This window comes from Ovis canadensis, chromosome X, assembly GCF_042477335.2.
Source record: "Ovis canadensis isolate MfBH-ARS-UI-01 breed Bighorn chromosome X, ARS-UI_OviCan_v2, whole genome shotgun sequence".
NCBI lineage: Eukaryota > Metazoa > Chordata > Mammalia > Artiodactyla > Bovidae > Ovis > Ovis canadensis.
Genome location: NC_091727.1, coordinates 5,398,147 through 5,420,772, shown reverse-complemented (window position 1 = coordinate 5,420,772; position 22,626 = coordinate 5,398,147). Strand labels below are relative to the sequence as shown.

Genomic DNA, 22,626 nt, shown 5'->3' with positions numbered 1-22,626 from the left:
TTCCATGTCCAGTTCTAACTGTTGCTTCCTGACCTACAGACAGGTTTCTCCGGAGGCAGGTCAGGTGGTCTGGATGCTTTCTATATCCCTGGGGCTTGCTGACCACTGTTCGGCACACATTTGTTACTGCTCTGTGTAGCTTAGTTTTTGTCTGTCTTCCCTCACTAGAGTGTAAGCTCCACGGAGGGTCAGGGACTGCTGTCTTCTGTCCCCTACTAAGTGCCCAGCCCTGACACTGTGCCATCTCCATCAGTGTGTGTTCTGTGAATGAATATGAGTTAGTAAGTCAATGAACTGCGGTGGCACCTGCTGAAAGCAGGAAGAAGCCGCATCCTGCACGTTCAGTGATGTGGACAAAATAAGGGAGCTACTTTAGAGGCCCCTCAGGAGTCCAGGTGTCTAACATTCTGCTTGGCCACCATGCTCCCCCTCCACCAACGCTCGATAAAATCACCCTCTTAATTCCTATCGTGTGGGAGTGTGACTAACGTTCCCCCCACCAAAATGTCCACACTGTACCCCCCAGGAGCTGTGAACCCAGAATCTCGCTTGGCAGAGGGGATTGTGTAGACAGGATGAATGTGGGGGTCTCAGTGGGGAGGGGGAGATGGTGCTGGGTTAGGTGGGCAGACCCCAGCTAAGCATGTGTGGGTTTAGAAATAAGAGACGCTTGCAGATTCTGACATGCAGGAGACTTAGCATAAGGAGGTCACAGAGGGTGTGCACCCCTTGGGCCAGCCGGTGATGCTGAGGGACCAGAGTCCCACAGCTGCTGGAACTGCACACTTTACCAAGATCTGAATGAGCAGGAAACCCCGCCTCCCCAGGAGCCCCCGAGAAGGAAGGCCCTGCCGTCACCTGAATCCTTCTGCTCAGGTGGATCCAGCCTATTTTGGGTCCCACGCTCCATATCCTAGGATCGTCCGTTTGTCTTGCATTTAGACTTTCGGTTTGCAGTCGCTTGTTAAAGCAGCAGCAGTCTACCGTGGTGGCGGTTTAGTCGCTCAGTCGTGTCCGACTCTTTGCGACCCCACGGACTATACCCTGCCAGGCTCCTCTGTCCGTGGGACTTCCCAAGCCAAGATGCTGGAGTGGGTTGCCATTTCCTTCTCCAGGATAGCAAACTGTGGCAGTACGTAAACTGGACTTTTTTTTTTCTTCTTCTTCTGATTTGCTTTGTTTTGGATAATAACTACTCAGAGAACTAGCGTAATTACTTGAGTTCATTGAACGGAAGAGAAACAGTTGACACAAATGCGTAATACCTTGTAAGGAGAATAATTGAATAATTAACATGTATCCTAGGTTATACGAGAGGCACATTAAATGCTGAGTAGAATGCTCTAACCTTTCGCAGAAACGCAAAAGAAAAAATAGGTGGCTAGTTCCTTGACAGCAGATGGTGGCGATAATCATGTATGAAATATATGCCTGGAATATACATGAGCATGTAGTTCAAAGAGCAAGATTGGTGAAGCTTACAGGAGGGAAGAAGAAAAACGCATGATAATGGGAAAATAAAATAAACACTCCCCCTCTCAGTGGTGACATGCTGTGTTCTGATGAATGAGGCCAGTGGGAACCACTGTCTGAGATAGTTGTTCTTTCTTCCTTTTTTAAATCTAAAGTGAAAAGTGAAACGGAAGGTCGCTCCATTGTGTCTGACTCTTTGCGACCCCATGGACGATACAGTCCTTGGAATTCTCCAGGCCAGAATACTGGTGTGGGTCACTTTTCCCTTCTCCAGGGGATCTTCCTAACCCAGGGATTGAACCCAGGTCTCCCGCATTGCAGGCGGATTCTTTACCAGCTGAGCCACCAGGGAAGCAAGCCCAAGAATACTGAAGTGGGTGGCCTTTCCCTTCTCCAGTGAATCTTCCCCACCCAGGAATCGAACTGGGGTCTCCTGCTGTGCAGGCAGATTCTTTCCCAGCTGAGCCGCCAGGGAACACCTTTCCAATCTGTTTTTATTGACCCGGCTGTGCCGGGTCCTCGTTGCTGTAATCCAGGCTTTCTCTGGTTGCAGCGAGCAGGGCCTTCTCTCACCGTGGTGCCTGGGCTTTTCATTGCGGTGGCTTCTCCGGGTGTGGGGTGCAGGCTCAGACGTTGTGGCGTGTGGGCTGTAGAGGGTGGGCTTCGGGAGTTGTGGCACACGGGCTTCGTGGCATGTATAGGGTCGTCTGAGACCAGGGACAGAACCCCCTGCAGTGGCAGGCGGACTCTTACCCACTGGAGCAGCCGGGGAGTCCTGGGGTGGTGGTTCTGATGCCTCCATCAGTGTGGGGGTGGGGGGGGGAGAATAAAGCCTCCTACTATCCCCCTACCTCCTTAGGCAGACACTGGGGGGCTCCACTCTCTAGAAGCCAGGAGGAGAGGCAGCCCACACTGTGCAGCTGGCGTCAGCTGGGAGCTTTGCGCGCCCGGCTCTGAGCCCTCAGCTCCGGGTTTCCCGTCTCTGACCTGGGAAGTCTGTAGGTGTCCGAGAGGAACGAGGATTAAAAGCGGAGGCCGGGCATGTCAAGGATGGGAATATGTGGGAGAGTACTGAATATCGGTGGTTTTTATCGATGGCTTATCTATTCTCTTAATTACTACCAATTTCTTTTCTCTTTTAAAAGCCAGGTTCTTCATTACCCAGCATTCAACTGCGGCCGTTTTGTTACAGATAGGGTGTCCGTGTGTGTACTGAGAACCCAAGTAGAAGCCCTGTGTCTCAGAGTGTCTCGTTACGCCATCTTGGATAATCCGCTGTTTTCTGTGCATCTCCTGGCATTCCCGTTTAGATCTGTCATTCCCCGACGGTGGCCTCCGAGGCTCATTCTGTTTGAGCCTCCGTTTTCTCAACTGTGAAATGGGCATAAGCTCATCAGTGTTACCATGCAGCAGCAGTTCCCAAACTTTTTGGCAATGGGGACCAGTTTTCGTGGAAGACGAGGTTCTCACAGCCTGGTTGGGGCGATGGTTTCGGGATGATGTAAATGCATTGATTTATTGTGCACTTTATTTCTAATCTGTCACCACTGCTGATCTGAGGGGAGGTATTGGCCTGCTGCCCGCAGGGTGGGAACCCCTGCCTTGGAGAGGAAATTGAAAAAAATCACGTTAGAGGTGTGCTTGAGACAGTCAAGTCCTGTAGGCTTGATGATTACAGTTGGGAAAGTGAAAGTCGCTCAGTCGTATCCGACTCTCTGCGACCCCATGAACTGTACAGTCTATGGGATTCTCCAGGCCAGAATACTGGAGTGGGTAGCCTTTCCCTTCTCCAGGGGATCTTCCCAACCCAGGGATCGAACCCAGCTCTCCCGCATTGCAGGCGGATTCTTTACCAGCTGAGCCACAAGGGCAGCCCTAATTACAGTTAATGTTTAGTAAATAATGAAGAAATAGGATAAGCCGTACACATCACTGCTCCGCACTCCTGTGTGAGTCTATCATGAAATTAAAGCCCCAGCTTTTATTTTATTTTATTTCACTGACTTGATAGAATTGAAACTCAAATACTTTGGCCACCTCATGCAAAGAGTTGACGCATTAGAAAAGACTCTGATGCTGGGAGGCATTGGAGGCAGGAGAAGGGGACGACAGAGGATGAGATGGCTGGATGGCATCACTGACTCGATGGACGTAAGTCTGAGGGTACTCCGGGAGTTGGTGATGGACAGCGAGGCCTGGCGTGCTGCGATTCATGGGGTCGCAAAGAGTCGGACACGACTGAGCGACTGAACCGAACTGAACTGAACTGAAACATTCTTTTACTCCTATCTTTGTTCATGAGCAGAGTGCTCACATGCACACCAAGTTGCCTCAGTCGTCCAGCTCTTTGCGTCCCCGTGGACTATAGCCCTCCAGGCTCCTCCCTCCATGGGATTCTCCAGGCAAGAATACTGGAATGGGTTGCCGTTTCCTCCTCCAGGGAATCTCCCTGACCCAGGGATCGAACCTGCATCTCTTGTGTCTCCTGCATTGGCAGGTGAGCTCTTTACCACTGGTGACAGCGGGGTGGCTCACCTCCATCTGTAAAGTCTTGAGACGTGGATGATTACTGCTGGGTCTTGCTGCCTTTAGGCATCTGAATTTTAGCCCTCTCACCATTGGCCCGGTGCACATTCATCCACGCACTTGTGTGTGATGACTCACACTTAAATTATATCAGCTTCATTTGTGGTGGCATGGAAATATTTTTCTTTCATCTGAACTGCAACGATAGTTGATTCTTTTCTCAGTTCAGTTCAGTTCAGTTGCTCAGTCGTGTCTGACTCTTTGCGACCCCATGAATCGCAGCACGCCAGGCCTCCCTGTCTGATCACCAACTCCCAGAGTTCACTCAGACTCACGTCCATGGAGTCAGTGATGCCATCCAGCCATCTCATCCTCTGTCGTCCCCTTCTCCTGCCTCCAATGCCTCCCAGCATCAGAGTCTTTTCCAATGAGTCAACTCTTCGCATGAGGTGGCCAAAGTACTGGAGTTTCAGCTTCAGCATCATTCCCTCCAAAGAAGTCCCAGGGGTGATCTCCTTCAGAGTGGACTGGTTGGATAAAAAAAGTATCGGACTGCGTTGGGTTTCAGTTGGGGCACCAGGGATCTTTAGCTGCAGCATGTGGCATCTAGTCACCTGACCAGGGATCGAACCTGGGCTCCCTGCATTGGCAGCACAGTGTGTTAGCCACTGGACCACCAGGGAAACCCCTCTCAGAACCTCCTTTGAAAGTTATGTGGTCCAAAGACTCATTTTATCTGGGATTGGATTTCCGTGGTATTTGGCATCGTATGTCCCTGGCGATGGAACTTACTGCCGTGGTCTGAATGTATCCCTCCCAAATTCCCGTGTCGAAGTCTTAACCCCCATTATGATGGTGTCTGGAGGCTGGGGGTCTTTGGAAAGTGCTGAGGTCATGAGGATGGAGCTGACGCAAATAGGATGAGTGCACTTATGAAGGAGACCCCCGAGAGCGCCCCTCACCACTAGCAGCAGTTGAGGATGTAGAAGTGGGTTCCCGGCAGACACGGAGGCTCGTACTGCCGAGATTCTACAGCTGTGCCAGGTAAACTGTCGTTTCCTAAGCCTCCCCATCTGTGGGATTTTGTTGTAGCAGCCTGAACAGACTAGAACAGGGGACTGGCATTGAGAGGCAAGAAGGCTCTGTAACGAATAGCTCAAGTGGCTCTGTAACTGAGTTAACGACCAGGAAGAGGCTCAGTAAGTTTAGAGGCACAGGTTAGCAAAAGACTGCACTGCCACAGGGGGTTCTGGTGAGGACTCGGAAAGAAAACAAGAAACCGGGGAGAGAGCCTCCGTCTTCTTAGAGAAACCTGGAGAGTGCAGGCCGTGTGGATGAGGTCACAGACAGAAGTGAGGAATTTTTGTTGTTGTTAGTTACTTTATTTGGCTGCATCTGATCTTAGTTGCAGCCCTTGGGAACTTTGCATTGCATCACGTGGGATGTTTCTTCGCAGTCCACAGGCTCCCTAGCTGTGCTGTGTCTGGTCCGGAGCACGTGGTATCAGTAGTCCCTGCGCCTAGTCTTCACAAACAGGATCCTAATTCCCCTACCAAGGATCGAACCCACGTCCCTGGCATTGCAAGGCGGACCCTTAACCACTGGACCGCCAGCAGAGTCCCTGGAAACCCAGAAATCTTAAGCAGACGGCGGAGGAAAGGTCATCCTTGTCATGAGCTGACCAAGAAGAATCATGTGCGTGTCCTCCTGTGTTTTGTGGAGGCTACAGCTCGCTAGTTGTCATGTTGGGTGTTTGGGGGCAGTTTCCAAGCACAGCGTGGAAAGAGCAACCTGGTTTCTCTTGGCTGCTTAGAGTGAGAGACGAGAAGAGGGAAGAGACTTCAAGATGGAATTGTTCCGCAAAACGGAAGGAGAACTTAAAGGTTTGGAATGCTCTCAGCCTGGGCGTCCTGGAAAGAAGGAGACTGCCTGTTTAGGATGGAACAGGAAGGGCATGGCCATCTGGCCGGGGAACCTTCTGCTGACAGGGTCAGGTGACGGTCATTCAGCGGTCTAGACTGAAGCCAGGCCCTGTGGTCCCAGAGCACGGGAGAAGGCCTTTCAGACAGCACTGGGGGCTCTGCCATCAGAGGTCTGAGAGTGCCAGGCCCTCGCCAACACAGGGCACAGCAGAGGAGGCGCTCCCAGGAAGGCAGTGCCCTGCAGAGCCCGGGGGTGCAGCTGACCCCCATCCCACCCCACGACCCCAGCGCTGGGGAGACCCTACAAGGAGACCCACTTGTGCTCAGTCGGGTCCGACTCTTTGTGACCCCCACCCCTATGGACTGTAGCCAGCCAGGCTCCTCTGTTCCTGGGATTCTCCAGGCAGGAATACTGGAGCGAGTTGCCATGCCCTTCTCCAGGGGATCTTTCCAAACCAGGGACCGAACCCCGGTCTCCTGCATTGCAGGCGGATGCTTTACCACCTGAGCCGCTAGGGAAACCCTGGGGGACCCAGGCACAGAGGCGAATACTTGTCATGGGTTCTTTGTTTATTTGCTTGTTCAGTCACCCAGTTGTGTCTGACTCTTGGTGACCCCATGGACTGCAGCACACCAGGCCTCCCTGTCCCTCACCGTCTCCTGGACTTTGCCCACGTTCACGGCCATTGCACCAGGGATGCCGTCCACCCATCTCATTCTCCGATGCCCTCCTCCTTCTGTCGTCAATCTTTCCCAGCATCAGGGACTTTTCCAATGAGTCGTCTGTTCACATCAGATGACCAAAATACTGGAGCTTCAGCAAAGGTCCTTCCAGTGAATATCCAGGGTCAATCTCCCTCAAGATTGACTGGTTTGATCTGCCATCATGGGTCCTTGGGAATTCCTTTATCTGTGGGCCCCTTTGTGTAGTGTCCCCCCAAATGTCTGAATGCGTTCACCTCATTTCATGCCTTTTATGCTCCAGGTTTTATTCTGGCCTATTTTTCTTCAAAAGGAAACATACAATCAGGAAATCCAAACGTATTGTAATATTAGCCTTCAGCAAAGGATACGCAGAGAAGTAAATCCTTTTTTTAAAACCAAGTCGTGTGTTTGTTGGCTGTCCATATATCTTTTTTTTTTATTTTTGGAGAAATGTCTGTTTAGGTCTTCCAAGCATTTTTTGTTTTTTTAAATTTTCTTTTATTGAGCTGTATGAGCTGCTTGTACATTTTGGAAATTCCTGCTTTGTTGCAAATATTTTCTCCCATTCAGAGGGCTGTCTTTTCGTCTTGTTTATGGTTTCCCAGCACAGGGAGCTCAGCTGTGTGCTCTGTGATGACCTAAAGGGATGGGATGGGGAGATGGGAGGGAGGCTCGAGAGGGGAGGTTATACGTATGGCTGATTCACCGGCTTTTGTACAGCAGACACTTAACACAACCATGCAAAGCAATTATACTCCAAACAAACCAAAAAAAGCATAGTAAATCAGCTGTATCTCAATAAGAGAAAAAGATTTTAAAAAGTCATGTATCACCCCCACAACTGAGCAGAAATGATTTTGAAATTAACCATGCCGCAGAGGGATGGGGCTTCCCTGGTGGTTCAGCTGGTAAAGAATCTGCCAATTACAAGAGACACGGGAGAGGAGGGTTTGATCCCTACGTTGGGAAGATCCCCCTGGAGAACGAAATGGCAACCCACTGCAGTATTCTTGCCTGGAGAATCCCATGGACAGAGGAGCCTGGCAGGTTACCTACCGTCCATAGGGGTCAGAGAGAGTTGGACATGACTCAGGAGCTAAACAACAGCGACAGCAGAGGATAGAGCTTTGGCACCTGTCTAAATTGGTACAAACTGTTGAATCTGCGTTTAAAGCTCGCCCACCGTGTGTATGCGCTGAGATGGTCCTTCGACATCCACGGAGGCACTCTGATACACACACACCCAGGAGGGCGTCCATGCAGAATGGTGTCCCTCTCGGAAAGAAGAACCCCATCTCCATCACTACGATGTCCTCAATTTCCCTGCACACAGTGAGCATGTTTTTCCTCAGGGACAGCTCATATTGAGCCTTTCGAAGGTGAAATAAGGACTGAATTTAAGATTGGTCATTACGTTGGAAAGACTGGGGAAGATAAATTTGAGCCTGTCTTTGAATTTCAAGTACACCAGCAGGCTCTGAATAAACAGCCAGATTCTCATCAAACGCCACAGTCAACTTTAGGCACAAATGAGACTTGTTGAGAATTTATTCTCCAAGGAGGCCGGGCTACATCATTTTCTAAACACCTCTTTCCTGTGCAATGAAAAACGAGAAGAGCTCGTCCTAACGTGTGTGGAATGCACACTTGGCCGTGGTTTATCCGGTCGTAAAGGAAGTTACTAATGTTTATTCTTATCATGGTGTACTTCGGGTGCGTGTGTGTGTGCTCATTTGCCCAGCTGTGTGTGGCTGTGTGCGATCCCAAGGACTGTAGCCCACCAGGCCCCTCTGTCTGTGGGAAATGCCCCAGCAAGAATCCTGGAGTGGGTTGCCATGCCCTCCTCCAGGGGATCTTCCCAACCCACGGACTGAACCCGAGTCTCCTGTGTCTCCTTACATTGCAACTGGATTCTTTACCACTGAGGTACCAGGGAAGCTCAGGGAAACAAAAGCCGAATTAGTGGTTTAACATCCATGTAATTCTTTCCTCTTCTTTTTTTTTTTTTTTTTTTTTGACTATCAGTTCGTACTTGTGGCGCACGGGATCTTTGCTTTTTGCTGCAACACGCAAGCTTGTCAGTTGAGGCCTGTGAGCACTAAGCTGCGGTGTGTGGTGTCTAGTTCCCTGACCAGGGATGGATCCAAGGCTGCCTGTACTGGGAGCACAAGAGTCTCAGCCGCTGGACCCCCAGGGAAGTCCGACACATGCGTTAATTCTTGCGGTGCTGGACTAAGTGACGGGGAAGGAACACTAGGCTCCTACCTTCTGTGCCGGTGCTCCCAACCAAAGAGCATCCCCAAGGTATGGCTAAATATCCGTTGGAGGGCTCAGACAGCCCCGCTTGAGGACCCCCCACCCACCCCCGGCCCTAGACATTTCGAGATTTATTAAGAAAAATTTCACTGAGGGCCGGTGAGTTTGAGACAGTAAAAGAGCCCCGTTTAGCCACAGTGTTTCATATCTCATTAACTACCTCCCTCCTTAGAAAATCCTATTTGCTTGCAGTCAGGAAGAAAAGCTGCTTAGTTCCTGTCTGTCGAAAGCCAATTTTCCTACTAACCACAGTTTGATACACAAATCAGTAGCCTGAATAAACTGTGACAGAACAAATACATTGATTTTGGGGGAAAATGATGGGTATTTTCCAGTTCACTGCACTCTTCAAACCCGTTCAGAGGATTCTTAACTGTTTCTATCTGTGACAAAGTAATTGGATAGCATTTTTCATCTCAATACCTCCAAAAGAGATCCAGGCATTAACTTGTGAACTTCACTTTATATCTTGTCAGGAGGGATGGGGGAACCCAGATAGTTCAGCTTTTAAAGGTAGTGATGGGTTTGTTTTTTCTCTTTGTTTTTGCAAGCCACATGTCTGCATAGCATAGTGAAACGAGCTGTTACAGCGAAGTTAGGGGTTCTATCCCTGGGACAGGAAGATCCCCTGGAGGTGGAAATGGCAACCCACTCCAGTATTCTTGCCTGAAGAATCCCACGGACAGAGAGGCCTGATGGACTACAGTCCGTGGGGTCTCAAAGAGTCAGACACGACCGAGCGACTGAGCATGCATGCTCAGTGAAATAAGTGACTAGAGTTATCGAGTGTCTTTGGTTGTTTAAAGGCCCCTGTGGCGGTGGTTTAGTCGGTAAGTCGTGTCTGACTCTTGCGACCCTGTGGACAGTAAGAAATGTGTCCCCTGTGTTGGCAGGTGGATTCTTTTTTTTCTTTTTTAAATTGGAGGCTAATTACAGTATTGTGGTGGTTTTTGCCGTACTTTCACATGAATCAGCCATGGGTGTACATGTGTGGCAGGTGGATTCTTAACCACTGGATCACCAGGGAAATTCTGTAATAATTTTTCCCCCACCACTGTATCCATTGTACTTTATCATTTTTTTCACCGCTTCGTTTTTTTTTTTTTAATTACCTTTAATTGGAGGATAACTGAAAGTGAAAGTGAAGTCACTCAGTCATTTCTGACTTCAGGCTCCTGCATCCATGGGATTCTCCAGGCAAGAATACTGGAGCAGGTTGCCATTTCCTCCTCCAGGGGGTCATCCTGACCGAGAAATTGAACCCAGGTCTCCCACACTGTTAGGCAGATTCTTCACTAACTGAGCTTCGAGGGAAGCCCGAATTAAAGGCCTCTAAGTCCTGTCATTTCCAAGATGTGTGCTGGACACAGACTGTTTCCGTTACTGCTTTAGTTCAGCCTTGCCTTTTGCTTGCTGGCAACTTCATTAAAGAGCCGCGCTGCGCTTGCGGAGCACACCCAGGGTCTGTAGTTGTTTTCTGCACTGCTTTGTTTCTGTACTCATGGCGATGCTGAGCGCGGCCTTTCTGCAGTCGCGGGCAGCAAGGGCTGCTCTGGAGTCGGAGTCCTCAGGCTTCTTGCAGTGGCTTCTCGTCGCGGGGCACAGGCTCATTAGCTGTAGTCAGTGGGCCCCATTGCCTTGTGGGCTGTGGCACCTTCCTTTCCTGACCAGGAGTCGAGCCCGTGTCCCCAGCATTGGCAGGTGGATTCTTAACCACTGGACCACCAGGGAAGTCCTGAAATAATTTTTTTTCCCCCAGCACTGTATCCATTGTACTTTATTTTTTTTTCACAGCTGCTTTTTTTTAAATTAATTTTAATTGGAGAATAATTGAAAGTGAAGTTGCTCAGTCTTTCCTGACTCTTTGAGAGCCTGTGGAGGATAATGACTTTACAATCTCGTGATGGTTTTTGCATACATCAACATGAATCAGCCCAAAGTATCCATGTGTTCCCCCACCACACCACGTCCTGAATTCCTCTCCCGTTTCCCTCCCCACCCTATCCTGCTGGGTGGTCCCAGAGCACCGGCTAGAAAGTGTTAAGTCACTCAGTCATGTCCGACTCTCTGAGACCCCACAGACTGTAGCCCGCCAGGCTCCTCTGCCCATGCGGATTCTCCAGGCAAGAATACTGGACTGAGTTGCCATTGCCCTCCTCCAGGAGATCTTCCCGACCTAGGGATCAAACCCAGGTCTCCTGCATTGGCGGGCACATTCTTTACCACTGAGCCACCAGGGAAGCCCCTGTAATTACGTGTTTTTAAAGGAGTGGGCAAGTGATGAATTAGGGTGAAGGCAGTGGCCGGAACTGTGTCCAGTCTTGTGCTGAAAGCTGATCAGGGCGACTAGGGGGCTGACAAGGTTGGGCCTGAGTTTGCTTGGTTTCCATCCTATCGTCCCCACTGATGACTGTGATCTGCAAACCACCAGAGAGGCTGCTCACCCTGGCTTGCACCCTTCTGCGAAGGGTGCAGGTAGCGGCAGGCGTGGCACCCTATTCTAAAAGCTGAGATTTTTGGAGATGAATGCCTCAGTGAGGGCTGGTCTGCACCGACCCTCCTTAGAAGGCTGAGAGCTCCCGTGCAGGGCTGTCATCATAGCTCGGGTCCGTGCTTTGCGCTCTGAGATTTTGGAGGTGAATGCCTCAGTGAGGGCTGGTCTGCACCGACCCTCCTTAGAAGGCTGAGAGCTCCTGTGCAGGGCTGTCATCATACCTCGGGTCCGTGCTTTGCGCTCGACACCTTACAGTTCTCCCTTTGTTTACTTCTCCGTGTTTCATTGGAGGATCATTGCTTCACAATATTGTGTTGGTCTCTGCCATCCAGTCCGCACCCATCAGCCGTAGGTACACACACGTCCTCTCCCTCTTAAACCTCCCTCCCACCTCCCACCCCAATTTCTTCTTTTTTTCTTTTTTATTTCTATTGAAGTATAGTTAATTTACAGTTGTTATTATTTTCTGTTGTGTGGCAGTGATTCAGTTATACACACACGCATATATATGCACATTCTGTTTTTTAATATTTTCTATTATGGTTTATCATAGGATTTTTTTTTAATTGGAGTATAGCTGCTTTACAATGTTGTGCTGGTCTCTGCTCTGCAATGAAATGCATCAGCCATATATATACATCCATCCATGCCCTCACATCGCATCCCTCTTGAACGTGCCCAGCCCTATCCCAGCCCTCTAGGTGATTACAGAGCACCAGGCTGAGCTCCCTGCACTAATCCAGCCAGCAGCTTCCCACTAGCTCTCGTTTTAGACATGGTCGTGTGTATATGTGTCAGTGCTTGAGTCGGTAATGCCATCCAACCATCTCATCCTCTGTCGTCCCCTCCTCCTCCTCCCTCCCTCGATTTTTCCCAGCATCGGGGTCTTTTCCAGTGAGTCGGCTCTTCCCACCAGGCCATTATGCTGGTGACTGGGCCTCTCCTTATTTGCCTTTCCGAATAAATCAGCTTGTGAGAGCTGACCTCACACATCACAGGTACAGCATGGTTTCTTTAGGGAAATGCCCTTCTGCCTTCTAAGTAACTCTTACCGGATGTTGGGTGTGCCCAGTTGCTGAGTTGTATCTGACTCTGCAACCTCGTAGACTGCAGCCCGCCAGGCTCCTCTGTCCGTGGCATTCTCCAGGCAGGAGTACTGGAGCGGGTTGCCATTTCCTCCTCCAGGGGATCTTCCTGACCCAGGGACTGAACCCACGTCACTTCTGTTTCCTGCCGTGGTAAGCAGGCTCTTTACCACTAGTGCCACTGGGAAGCCCTCGTGGACATTGCACAAGTCATTTTTAAGGCTCATAACCCATCTCTGAATAATTCCTGCTGGGAAAAGAAGCTTGATGAAACCTTTCACAGCAAACAGCGATGGAGTCTTCACTTACCAACTGAAGGTTTGGAGCTTAAGCAGTCACTATCTAACGCTGTATCTTTCCTGATAGAACACAGCGATTTGCAAACTGCATCGCACAATAAAAACTTGTGCGTGTCAGGAAAGCTCCCCAGAACCTGGCTTTTCTTGTGGGAGGAGACAGTAATATTTGCAACCGCAGTCTTTTTCCACTTTTTAAATGGAAGGTAAAGTATAATTGGTACGCCTAGCTGGCAGTGTCTCATCACATATCCAGGGCGTGTCCCTGGCATGTAACATGTATTCTTCCCTCAGTGACAGCCTGGTGACATAAATGCAAACATCCCTCAGCTGTGAGCTAATCAATGCCATGACGACCAGAGGGGCTTGTTCCTCCACAAGATTGAAACGTCCAAATGATTCTCACAGTGTGGCAGAGAAGATTGTAAATAACTGACTTGCAGCCTGTACGACTGAGGGAATTTAGACACACCTGGACTTTAATCCGTCTAGTCAACAAAGATTCGTCTAGTCAAGGCTATGGTTTTTCCAGTAGTCATGTATGGATGTGAGAGTTGAACCATAAAGAAAGCTGAGCGCTGAAGAATCAATGCTTTTGAACCATGGTGTTGGAGAAGACCCTTGAGAGTCCCTTGGAATGCAAGGAGACCCAACCAGTCTAACCTAAAGGAGATCGGTCCTGAGAGTTCATTGGAAGGACTGATGCTGAAGCTGAAACTCCAGTACTTTGGCCATCTGATGTGAAGAGCTGACTCCTTTGAAAAGACCCTGATGTTGGGAAAGATTGAAGGCGGGAGGAGAAGGGGATGACAGAGGATACGATGGTTGGATGGCATCACCAACTCGATGGACATGAGTTTGAGTAAACTCCAGGAGGTGGAGATGGGCAGGGAGGCCTGGAGTGCCATGCTTCATGGGGTCACAAAGACTCGGACACGACTGAGTGACTGAACTGAACTGGACTTTAATCGTGCAGTGAGTCGACCATCTGCCATTAAAGTGCCAGTGTTTCTCAGGTGAAGGCGATGGAATCAGAGGACCATGAATTGTCCAATGTCTTTAATGTCTTTTCCAACATGAAAAATTTTATCTTCTGTTTAAGCATGTCCTGGTGGCTCACTTGATAAAAAATTCTACCCGCAATGCAGGATACCCAGGTTCAATCCCTGGGTTGGGAAGATCCCCTGGAGAAGGGAATGGCAACCCACTCCCATATTCTTGCCTGGAGAATCCCTTGGATAGAGGAGCCTGGGAAGACCCCAGTCCATGAGTTTGCAAAGAGTTGGGCATGACTGAGCTACTAATGCTTTCGGTTTTACTGTGTCCATGAAATCCATGGACCGTATTTCATTTTTATAGTAGATTTTGGAGAAGGAAACGGCAACCCACTCCAGTATTCTTGCCTGGAAAATCCTATGGACGGAGGAACCTGGTAAGCTACAGTCCATGGGTTTGCAAAGAGTCGGACTCGGCTGAATGACTTCACTTTCACTTCACTTCGTGTTTGAACAATTGTAACCTCCTAGTAGGTGACGTGTGAAATAGATGGTAGGGCGTGTTGCTGTCTCATTTCACAAGCTGTGTCTTAATTTTGTCCACTAGGTCCTGCTGGCCAGCAGCTTCCTGCCCATCTATGCAGGACTGAAACCAGTGGAATACAAAGGGCAGGTAAGCGTCCTAGAGCTGACGCGGGATCCGTGGTTCCTGGGGTCATCCGTTTCCTTTCGGAAGATCCAGGATTGTTGATATTATCCTGGCAGCTCCCACTCTGTTCCTGTGACTTTGGTCTCATAGGTTTGTGTCTGTTTAACAAAAGAAAAAAAGTCCAGTGCAGGGGCCATGGTACCCTAGAGTTGAGATTTCGTGATTGAGAATGATTGACTAGGGCCCTCCGTTTTTCCTCTGGTTACAAAAAAAAAAAAAAACACTTCACCCTTATTTTGAATATCCAAAGAAGCAGCAGAGCTTGTGAACAATTTATTGAAGTACAGCTGCTTTGCAGTGTTGTGTGCGCATGCCCAGTCATGTCCGACTCTGTGACCCCCCCGGCCTCCTCTGTTCATGGGACTCTCCAGGCAAGAGTACTGGAGTGGGCTGCCATCGCCTTCTCCAGGGGATCTTCCCCACCTGTATCTCTTGCATCTCTTGCACTGGCAGGCGGATTCTTTACCCCTGAGCCATCGGGAGGCCCTGTTGTTAGTTCTGTTAAGGTGCTTTAGCCGTGCCCGACTCTGTGTGATCCCGTAGGCGGCAGCCCCCCAGGCTCCCCCGTCCATGGGATTTTCCAGGCAAGAGTGCTGGAGTGGGCTGCCATCGCCTTCTCCGGTTCTTAGTTCTGCCGTCCAGCAAAGTGAATCACCCGTGTGTTTCCATATATTCCCTCTTTTTTAAAATTTTCTTCCCCGCTAGGTCACCGTGGAACGCTGAGTCGAGTTCCGCGCGCTCTACCCGCTAGGTCACCGTGGAACGCTGAGTCGAGTTCCGCGCGCTCTACAGCAGTTTCTCGTTGCTTTTCTACGTTAGACACAGTGTCAGTACTATAGATATATCAACTCCAGTCTCTCAGGTCGTCCCTCTCCGCCGCCTGTCCTCTTGGTCTGCATACATTTGTTCTCTCAGTCTGTCTGTCTCCTTCTGCTTTGCCAGATAAGCTCGTCTGTACCATTTTTCTAGACTGCACGCGTGAGTGATCTTATAGGATATTTGCTTTTCTCTTCTTGACGTAGTGCACTCTGTATGACGGTCTCTAGGTCCGTCCACGTCCTGTCAGTGGCACCGTTTCGTTCCTTTTCGTGGCTGAGTAATCTTCCATCGTCTGTGTGTACCACATCTTCATCTGTTCTTCTGTCGATGGACGTTTAGGTTGCATCCACGTCCTGGGTTTGTAAATAGTGCTGCAGTGCAGGTGGGGGCGCATGTGTCTTTTTGAATTATGGTTTTGTTGGGGTGTGTGCCTAGGAGTGTGGTTACTGGGTCATGTGGTACTTCTATTTTTAGTTTTGTGGAGAACCTCCATACTGGTCTCCATAGTGGCTGCATCAATTTAGATGCTCAACAACAGTGTAGGAGGGTTCCCTTTTCTCCACACCCTCTCCAGCATCTACTGTTTGCAGATTTCTTTTTTTCATATTGAGCTGCATGAGCTGTTTGTGTATTTTAGAGATTAATGCCTTGTCAGTTGCTTCATTTGCAAATATTTTCTCCCGTTTTAAGGATTGTCGTTTTGTCTTATTTATGAATTGGTTTGCTGTGCGGAAGCTTTTGAGTGTAACTGGGTCCTCCTAGTTTATTTTTGTTTTTATTTTCTATCTTCTAGGAGTTGGGTCAGAAAGATCTTACTGCAATTGATGTTAAACCGTGTTCTGCCCGTGTTTTCCTCTAAGAGTTTTATAGTGTCCAGCCTTAAATATACGTCTTTGATCCATTTTGAGTTTATTTTTGTGTTTGATGTTAGGAAGTGTTCTAATTTTATTCCTTTACGTGTAGCTGTCCAGATACCACTGATTGAAGACACTGTCTTTTCCCCATTGTATATTCTTCCCTCCTTTGTCATACACTCAGTTCGGTTCAGTTCAGCTGCTCAGTCGTTCTTTGTGACCCCATGAACCGCAGCATGCCAGGCCTCCCTGTCCATCACCAACTGTTGGAGTCTACCCAAACTCATGTCCATCAAGTCGGTGATGCCATCCAACCATCTCATCCTCTGTCGTCCCCTTTCCTCCTGCCCTCAATCTTTCCCAGCATCAGGCTCTTTTCCAATGAGTCAGCTCTTCACATCAGGTGGCCAGAGTATTGGAGTTTCAGCTTCAACACCAGTCCTTCCAATGAAAATTCAGGACTAATTTCCTTTAGGAAGGACTGCTTGGATCTCCTTGCAGTCCAAGGGACTCTCAAGAGTTTTCTCCAACACCACAGCTCAAAAGCATCAATTCTTCGGTGCTCAGCTTTCTTTATAGTCCAACTCTCACATCCATACATGACTACTGGAAAAACCATAGCCTTGATTAGACTGGACATGGAACAACAGACTGGTTCCAAATAGGAAAAGGAGTACGTCAAGGCTGTATATTGTCACGCTGCTTATTTAACTTATATGCAGAGTATATCATGAGAAACGCTGGGCTGGAAGAAGCACAAGCTGGAACCAAGATTGCCGCGAGAAATATCAATAACCTCAGATATGCAGATGACACCACCCTTATGGCAGAAAGTGAAGAGGAACTAAAAAGCCTCTTGATGAAAGTGAAAGAGGAGAGTGAAAAAGTTGGCTTAAAGCTCAACATTCAGAAAACGAAGATCATGGCATCTGGTCTCATCACTTCATGGGAAATAGATGGGGAAACAGTGGAAACAGTGTCAGACTTTATTTTTTTGGGGCTCCCAAATCACTGTAGATGGTGATTGCAGCCATGAAATTAAAAGATGCTTACTCCTTGGAAGAAAAGTTATGACCAACGTAGATAACATATTGAAAAGCAGAGACATTACTTTGCCAACAAGGTCTGTCTAGTCAAGGCTATGGTTTTTCAGTGGTCATGTATGGATGTGAGAGTTGGACTGTGAAGAAAGCTGAGCGGCAAAGAATTGATGCTTTTGAACTGTGGTGTTGGAGAAGACTCTTGAGAGTCCCTTGGACTGCAAGGATATCCAACCAGTCCATTCTAAAGGAGATCAGTCCTGGGTGTTCTTTGGAAGGAATGATGCTAGAGCTGAAACTCCAGTACTTTGGCCACCTGATGGGAAGAGTTGACTCATTGAAAAAGACCCTGATGCTGGGAGGGATTGAGGGCAGGAGGAGAAGGGGATGACAGAGGATGAGATGGCTGGATGGCATCACCGACTCGATGGACTTGAGTTTGGATAAACTCTGGGAGTTGGTGATGGACAGGGAGGCCTGGCGTACTGCGATTCATGGGGTTGCAAAGAGCCGGACACGCCTGAGCAACTGAACTGAACTACAGTGAGCGACTGAACTGAGTGAACTACCGCCTGCTCTCTGCTGTCCACACTGCCCAAAGTCATTTCTGCCAGCTTCTTTCTGTGTCCTGCAAACATGTTTGTGCTATAAAATTTCACCATCCTGTCTGATCCTGGTCTTCCGTAGCCTACACACCAGCGCACATACTGATAACCAGACACAGTGTCTACTTAATGCACACCAGAGATAAGCGTCTTATGCTCAAACACAGTAGCTATTTATTTGTGTGTGTGCTAAGTCACTCAGTCATGTCTGACTCTGCAACCCCATGGGCCGTAGCCCACCAGGCTCCTCTGTCCATGGGATTCTCCAGGCAAGAACAGTGGAGTGGGTTGCCGTGCCCTCCTCCAGGGGATCTTCCCGACCTAGAACTCAAACCTGCGCCTCTCGGATTCGCCTGCGTTGGCAGGCAGGCTCTTTACCACTAGTGTCACCGTTTAGTTACGTATTATTTGTGTCTTAGTCTATGCTCTGTGTCTTAGTTGCAGCATGAAGGATCTTTTAACTACAGCATGAGACGTCTTAGCAGGGCGTTGTGGGATCTAGTTCCCGAGCAGTGACTGAAACCGTGACGGCCCCTGCGTTAGCAGCTTGGAGTCTCAGCCACTGGGCCACCAGGGAGTCCCCTACACAGCAGCTATGCAACACACCCTGCAGGTATATATTTTGTAATCCCATACAGTGTGTAACACCTACTCAAATCAGGCACACCTTCATGGATGGTTAATGCCGTTTATTTTATAGACATGTGATATGTATGTAGTCGTTTATAAATGTGAACGTGAAAAGCATTTAATAGCTGTCATTGGTTCATTCACTTTGAAGACCCTGCAAAAGGCCTGTGCTCAGTGGATGGTCTCGAAACCAGGGCATTGACTTTTACAAATCTCTTGGCTAATGTGTCTGGGACTCTCTCTGTATTTGGACCCTGTGAGGCCTCATGATTTTCTTCCTCTGACTTTTCCTGCCGTTCCAGCCCTTTTCTGTGCTTCTCATAGGATTCCTGGCCAAGCCAGCCTGCCCTGGCATGATGGCCTAAAAGGGGCAGATGAGAAAAGTGAGGCCAAGTCACCAGATGAAGCCACGGAGAGGCAGACACGGAGAACCTTAAAGTGGTCTGCCTTGTCCAGGTTGAGCTGTTTTTATTAGCACAAGCATTACTTGCAGGGATGGGCTTCCATGCTATTGGCTAAAACCCTCTCCATGACCACTCAGAAACATCATATACACTGATTTTTTTTTCTCTTTAAAGCAGCATAAGCAAAAGCTTGCAGAAAGCCATTTTAAATATTCACTTATTTGTCTGTGCCCTGTCTTGATTGTATCACATGGGATCTCTTAATTGAGGCACGTGGGGTCTAGTTCCCCGACCAAGGATTGAACCAGTGCCCCCTGCATTGGGAGCAAGGAGTCTGAGCTACTAGACCACTTGGGAAATCTCAAAACTGGTTTTTGCACCACCCCCCACTCCAATTCCGAATACTGCCTCTCAGAGGTAGCAGATACTCAGTTACCAAGGAGCACGATTTTTTGTTGTCATTTAAAAATGTGAGAAGTACCCCACTTGACATAACGATTTTAAAGTAATCTAAGTAGCATTTTTCCGTTAGGGCAGTAAAAATCAACACTTATTTTTACCTATAAATGTTGAACACATGCTAGCCAAATCAACTTTACATTATGGTTATGAACTTTGATGATCTGAAATGTGATGATTTCACTTCAAGTTATTGCTTGATAATATATAATCATGACAGAAATGGCTAAATGGCAGGAAAAAAATATATATGCAAAGCACTCAGGTGTCTTACAAGATTATATATGATCATGAAAAGGGGATTTGGGATCCAGGAGTCATCAGCATCTCTGATGTGACGGGTAAATTAAGAGGTGCTGACGGAGAAGGTGGATGGAGCTATGGTAGGGAAGAAAGGAAAGGGAGGGTGGTACGAAGGTTAAAGAACAGAGACCCAGAAGGCTAGTACTGAGCTGGCCAGAAGGTCCACTTGGGTTTTCTGTAATATGGGGAAACCTCAGTGATCTTTCTGGCCACCCAAATATGTTGTATGACTATGCTGAACATGTCCCGTGTTTAAATAGTAATAGCTGTATTATGAATGAGGTGCGGGTGGTGATGGCTCCTAGTTTCTTCCAACATACGATGTCCTCTTCTCCTTCCTCAGTAACGAACTCCAGTTCTTATGTGGACTTATTGCCGTGTAGCTGAAAGGTCCCGATCATCAGTGTTCCTTGCTGCTAGGTGTGGCCATCCCCTTAAGTGCTGGCAGTGAGAGGAAGGCCAAGTTGCTGTGGGACTTATAGGAAGTGAGGTCGTGTATATTTGTTTCCTCCCTGCTGCCCAGAACTTAGATGTGATGACCAGAGCTCTGGCAGCTATTGTGGGTCATGAGGTCACAGATCACTCTGTAGCTAGAGACAGATAGAGTTGGGAAGACTTGGGGCCTGCATGATTTGAGGAGGGGCACCTTACCATTGTACCTTCTATGTTGCTTTCATGGGAAAAAGAAGCAAAACTTCTGTTGTTATTGCTTTCTATCTGATGCATCAGAGGCCACTCCCATGTGCTGTAGCGAATAGTACCACTGTATGCTCAGTTCAGTTCAGTCGCTCAGTCGTGTCCAACTCTTTGCGACCCCATGAATCGCAGCATGCCAGGCCTCCCTGTCCATCACCAACTCCCAGAGTTCACTCAAACTCACGTCCATCAAGTCCGTGATGCCATCCAGCCATCTCATCCTCGGTCGTCCCCTTCTCCTCCTGCCCCCAATCCCTCCCAGCATCAGAGTCTTTTTCAGTGAGTCAACTCTTCGCATGAGGTGGCCAAAGTACTGGAGTTTCAGCTTTAGCATCATTCTTTTCTAAGAACACCCAGGACTGATCTCCTTCAGAATGGACTTGTTGGATCTCCTTGCAGTCCAAGGGACTCTCAAGAGTCTTCTCCAACACCACAGTTCAAAAGCATCAATTCTTCGGCATTCAGCTTGAGGAAATTGAGATGCAGAGACATGCATTCACTTCGCTGAAGACATGTAGCTGAGTTAGGGGGCACCTTTCCCAGGATGATCTCTAATGTCTGCGTCAGTCACAGGCCTTTTGCTCTACTAAGTCTTGTTCATTTCTTAAAATATACATATATTTATATATATTTAAAGAAATATATATATTTTATATAGAAGAAACCTGTATAGTTATCTATGTAAAGAAATCCATATATATTTATATAAATAAAGAACTGTATATATTTATATATATTAAGAAATATTTATATAATTAAGTAGATATATATATTAAGAAATATTTATATATATTAAGAAATAGATATATATATTAAGAAGTAGGTATTTTAAGAAATAGATATATTTTTATATATTTATATTTAGTGAGAAATATATAAAGAAATATATATAATTAAGAAATAGATTATATTTATATTTATATAGCAAGAGAGATATATATTAAGAAATAGATATATATTAAGACAGAGGTATATTAAGAAATAGATATATGTATCTATATTAAGAAATGCATATTTATATTTATATATATTTATATTTCAATATAGTAAGAAATACATATATCTATATTTACATATAGTAAGAAATACATATATTTATATTTACATATAGTAAGAAATACATATATTTATATTTACATATAGTAAGAAATACATATATTTATATTTCAATATAGTAAGAAATACATATATTTATATTTCAATGTGGTAAGAAATACATATATCTGTATTTACATATAGTAAGAAATACATATATTTATATATATATTTGACCTTGGGAGGCGAGGCACGACCCTCTGATGACTGGCCTCTGGGCACAGGGCAGTGTCATAACGCCGTGTTTTTCTGCTTGTTTTTAAACATCGTTTACTAATTCACTTTATTTTGTCGCTGGTTGCACGGTCTGTTGCCGCGCCCAGGCTTCCTCTAGTTGCACTGAGTGGAGGCCACTCTCGAGCTGTGCAAAGGCTTTTCACTGCAGCGGCTTGTCTTCTTCCGGAGCAGACTCGAGGGCGTGTGGGCCTCAGTAGCGGTGGTTCAAGGGTTTCGGTAGTTGTGGCTCCTAGGCTGAGTTGCTCCACGGCACGTGGGATCTTCCTGGACCAGGCACCAAACCTGTGTCCCCTGCATTGGCAGGCGGATTCTGAATCCGAGGACCACCAGGGAAGTCCCTGGTTCCCCCTGCTTATGCAATAAAGCCCAGGAAGAGGGGACCCCATGGACACGATGACTGACGGGGTGCTCCTTGGGGTGCCTGCTTGTTTCCGCAGCCACATGGTGGCCGTTTGCCGCTTGCTTAGGACTCAATCGGGAAGATCCCCTGGAGCAGGGAGTGGCACCCCACTCCAGTATTCCTGGGCTTCCCTGGTGGCTCAGACAGTATCCATCCTATGTGTAATCTGCTAACCCCAAGGTTCTAGTCCGTTCCTTCCCCACTCCCTCCCTCTGCCCCTCCCCCTTGACAGTTCTCTGTGACTCTGTTTCTGCTTTGTTGATAAGTTCATTTGCGTCAGATTTTATGTTCCACATATAAATGTTATCATATGCTTTTTGTCTTTCTCTTTCTGGCAAAACTGTTTGCAGAGCAAGTCCAGCCCTGCCTCGAGGTTCTAGCATGAGCTTCTCGCAGTGTGGAACATATGAGCTTCTCGCAGTGTGGAACATATGAGCTTCTCGCAGTGTGGAACATATGAGCTTCTCGCAGTGTGGAACATATATCCAGGCACGCATGGCGTGTTCTGAAAGGGCTTGCTGCAGGAAGAAGTGAGCGCTTTTGGTACTGGGGACAGCCTTAAG

At 47.8% G+C, this 22,626-nt stretch overlaps 1 protein-coding gene across 4 annotated transcripts in view; it reads left to right on the top strand.

Moving 5' to 3' along the window:
- Positions 1-22,626, top strand: part of PNPLA4 (patatin like phospholipase domain containing 4) — a 125,032-nt gene that overhangs the window by 11,612 nt on the left and 90,794 nt on the right. For 3 of the 4 annotated variants that reach the window (XM_070289702.1, XM_070289699.1, XM_070289700.1), the window contains exon 5: positions 14,420-14,485. The exons of the other annotated variant lie outside the window; for it this stretch is intronic. In XM_070289702.1, the coding sequence (XP_070145803.1) occupies positions 14,420-14,485 (66 nt within the window). The remainder of the gene's footprint in view (positions 1-14,419; positions 14,486-22,626) is intronic. 4 annotated transcript variants of the gene reach the window in all.